Source organism: Eschscholzia californica, unplaced genomic scaffold (genome assembly GCF_041429995.1).
Source record: "Eschscholzia californica isolate CP2 unplaced genomic scaffold, dmEscCali1.0.p SCAF_2, whole genome shotgun sequence".
Lineage (NCBI taxonomy): Eukaryota > Viridiplantae > Streptophyta > Magnoliopsida > Ranunculales > Papaveraceae > Eschscholzia > Eschscholzia californica.
The window spans coordinates 13,587,668-13,591,191 of record NW_028238309.1 but is presented as its reverse complement, the minus strand read 5'-3'; the positions used below and the strand labels follow the sequence as shown (position 1 = coordinate 13,591,191).

The following is a 3,524-nucleotide window of genomic DNA, read 5'->3' as shown; positions in this document are numbered from 1 at the left end:
AACATACATCCTATGTGGCTTGTCATGATTCGTTGTCTAGTGAATTAGAATCATCAAAATCACGAATCACAGCAAGCCACATAGGATGTGTGTCTAGAGTATGACTGCATTTTCTCGTTCTCTATTATTTTTGTTAGATTTTTGATGTAGAAAGGCATGGTGACATGTCAGTCCCCTTAGAGACGCACAAAGTACTTTTGTACATCCTTCCTTATTTGACCGTACCACTTCCTTCCTCTATATATTTGCTGGATCTTCCCACTTTATTGATAAAATATCATCTCTCTTAACTCTTTCCTTTTCTCTCTCTGTTCTTATCCCTCTCTCTCTCTCTCTGAAAAGAAGACTTATCTAATAGGGTTGTTGTGAATTCTGAATTAAGGAAGATATGAGGATAGATATGGTGAAGAGTAAGGGGAGAATGAAAAGATCACCATCATCAATAGTAGAAGAAGATGAAAAGTTTGAAGAAGTTAATTTTAGTGGGTTATCTTTGGATTCAGTTCCAATTTCATCTAATAAATTGAATTTTACCATCATCTCCAAGTTGGATCTCTCCAATAACAATATTCAGGTCTCTCTCCTCTCTCCCTTTCTCTCTATATATATACACACACATCACCTATTGCAGACCTAAATAGGATCAACCCCAATCAAAAGTGAAAAAATCCATCTAGATGGAGAGTTGACTCGAAAACAAAGACCATCGATTTCGTGTAAGTCTAGAATAAGCTTTGATCTGTATTGTCTTCTAGCATTACTCTTATTAGAATCTTCCATAATACCTATAATATTTTTGTAAACAAAATATGGCAAAAGAGAATTTTTTGGGTTTGGGGTGTTTTGATAAAAGTGATATTTTGTAGATTTACATATATCTTACTTGAAATACTAAATGAATGAGGTAATTTGGTCAATTCATTGATTTCATACTGGATTAAGAGGAATCTTTACTCTGATAATTAATTACATTTGAAAATTAACAGATTTTGCCAGAGTCACTAACAGCAAGATTGTTGAATTTGGTGATGTTGGATATCCACTCAAACCTACTCAAAACCCTACCAAACTCCATTGGATGTCTATCAAAGCTCAAGGTCTTGAATGTCTCTGGTAATTCAATTCAAGTTCTCCCTACAACTATTGAGAATTGCAGGTACATCTCTCTCTCTCTCTCTCTCTCTATATATATATATATATATATATATACCGAAAAAAAATTAAAAGGTAAGATTTGAGTCCTGATTCGCTTGATGGACACATATTTCCAAGTGGTTATGATGATGAAAATGAAAAGAGAGATGCTAGAATCACAAAAGATTTTGACAAAAAAAAGTTCTCAGCTGATGTGGCGGTTGTGATTTTCATCTCTCAACGGCCTAGATTTGGTCAAAGTTTGAAACCACACCCGCCACATCAGCTGGGAATTTTTTTTTGTCAAAATCTTTTGTAACTTTATCATTTCCCAAATAAAAATGAAGAGAAAGGATATGTTGAGGATACAATAGAGAGAAAAAATATTAAAACTAAATTAACTCACACCACCCTACGAAATAAAAGAAAATTTGCAAAAAATATTATCTCGGCATTTCTCGAAATTTTAGTAGCCATGTGGAAAACTAGTCATGCTATAGAGGCCAGCCGAAAAATAACCCTTTTGATATTAAGATATAAAATAATGTTGAGTTTTTTTTTATGTCTTCTTATAACAGAAGACTTTTCACTTTTAATAGAAAATTATCGATAAAAGTCTAGAGGACAAAGGGGATTATAAAAGCAATCTAAAGGTTGCTACTGAAACTATTCTTATTTCAGAACTGATTATTTAATAATCAAAATTACAACCACTTGAAAAGAAAATCTTATGAAAATACCAACTAAACCTCCATTATTAATTTATGATTTAAATTGTGTTTATGTTATTAATTTTACAGGTCTCTTGAAGAACTGAATGCCAACTTCAATAAGTTGACTAAACTTCCTGACACAATTGGATTTGAATTAGTCAACATTAAAAAGCTCTCAGTCAACTCTAACAAGCTAGCATTTCTTCCCTACTCACTTTCTCACATGACTACCCTCCGTGTACTAGACGCACGCCTCAACTATTTAAGGGCACTACCAGAAGATCTAGAGAATTTGATCAACCTCGAGATACTCAACGTGAGTCAAAATTTCCAATTTCTTGAAGTCTTACCTTACTCAGTTGGCCTACTTCTCTCACTTAAGGAATTAGACATAAGTTACAACAAAATTACGACTTTACCTGATTCCATAATATACCTCAAAAACTTACAAAAATTAAGTGTAGATGGAAATCCTCTTACAAGTCCTCCAATTGAGGTTGTTGAAAAAGGTTTGAAATCAGTTAAAGAGTATTTGAGTGAGAGGATTAGTGGGAAAACTAAACCTAAATCTATGAAGAGATCATTGATAGGAAAGCTAGTGAAATGTGGTACATTTGATGCTTCAATGTTGTCAAGAGATGGGTATTCTTCTATGCCGGATTATAGGACTATCAATGGTCGTGATTCGCCTAGTTATTTTTCGATGTTGTCACCTCTTCGCCTTTTTTCGCCTCGTAGAAGCTCGGGAAGTTCTTAATAAAGAGTTAATGACTCGGTTGTATTGTTTCTTTGTTTACAAACAATTGCGCCTTGTGGGCCTAAGTATGATGGATGACTAAAAACTCTTGACTTTATGTGACTATTTTACTCTAATTAAGGAGATCATTTTCACCAAAATAATCTTTTTATTTCCGTTAAACAATGTCTCATATTTCTTATATTTTCCTTGGTGCAATTAAGATCGTCACCGAGTATGTAAATGGTTTATATTTATGGTTGTTTGTGTTGTATATATTGGATTTCTCTCCTTTAGACTTTGTAATAATCCAAGTATAGTTTTTTTGATGTAAAGGCCTTCTCTTAAGATTTATCTAAAATATCTCTATGTGGTGAAAAGCAATCTCACATCGGCAGTGAGACGGAGTGTGTTACTCTTCTTAGAGGCTAAGCACACTCTCTTAGTGAGGCCTTTTAAAATCGTGAGGCTAAGTGTCAAAGTGCACAATACCACTAGCAGCCCAGAAGGCTGGTTCACATCATCCTATAACACATTATCAACACGATTAACTCTACTGTGATGTGGTCTTGGGAGGGCGTGTTGTAAAGCAATCCCACATTGGTGGTGAGACGGGGTGTGGTGCTCTTCTTAAGAGGTTAAAAACTCTTTCCTTGTGGCGCCTTTTAAAACCGTGAGGTCCAAAAGTGTCAAAGAGTACAATATCACTAGCAACCCAGAAGGCTGGTCCATATCATCTTATAACACTAAATCTATTATCTTTGAGTTATTATTCTCCTTTCACAGGTCATGTTTGGTTGGCCATAACCTTTTGTGCCACGAAAACCTCAAAAAAATTCTTGTTTGGCTCTTCAGTTTTTCCAAATTTTCTCTAATGCCCTCCCATAATTGCACTACAATTCTTCATAAACGTAACTACAAATCCTATATGGTTCTTAAAT

General features: G+C 34.4%; 1 protein-coding gene across 1 annotated transcript; it reads left to right on the top strand.

Annotated features, from left to right (window-relative positions):
- Window positions 1-268: 268 nt before the first annotated feature.
- LOC147556370 (plant intracellular Ras-group-related LRR protein 6-like) lies at window positions 269-2,918 on the top strand. The gene is made up of 3 exons (XM_086664470.1): window positions 269-574; window positions 987-1,156; window positions 1,935-2,918. The coding sequence occupies exons 1-3, from the start codon at window positions 389-391 to the stop codon at window positions 2,602-2,604; spliced, it is 1,026 nt and encodes a 341-aa protein (XP_086520596.1). The 5' UTR covers window positions 269-388; the 3' UTR covers window positions 2,605-2,918.
- Window positions 2,919-3,524: the final 606 nt, after the last annotated feature.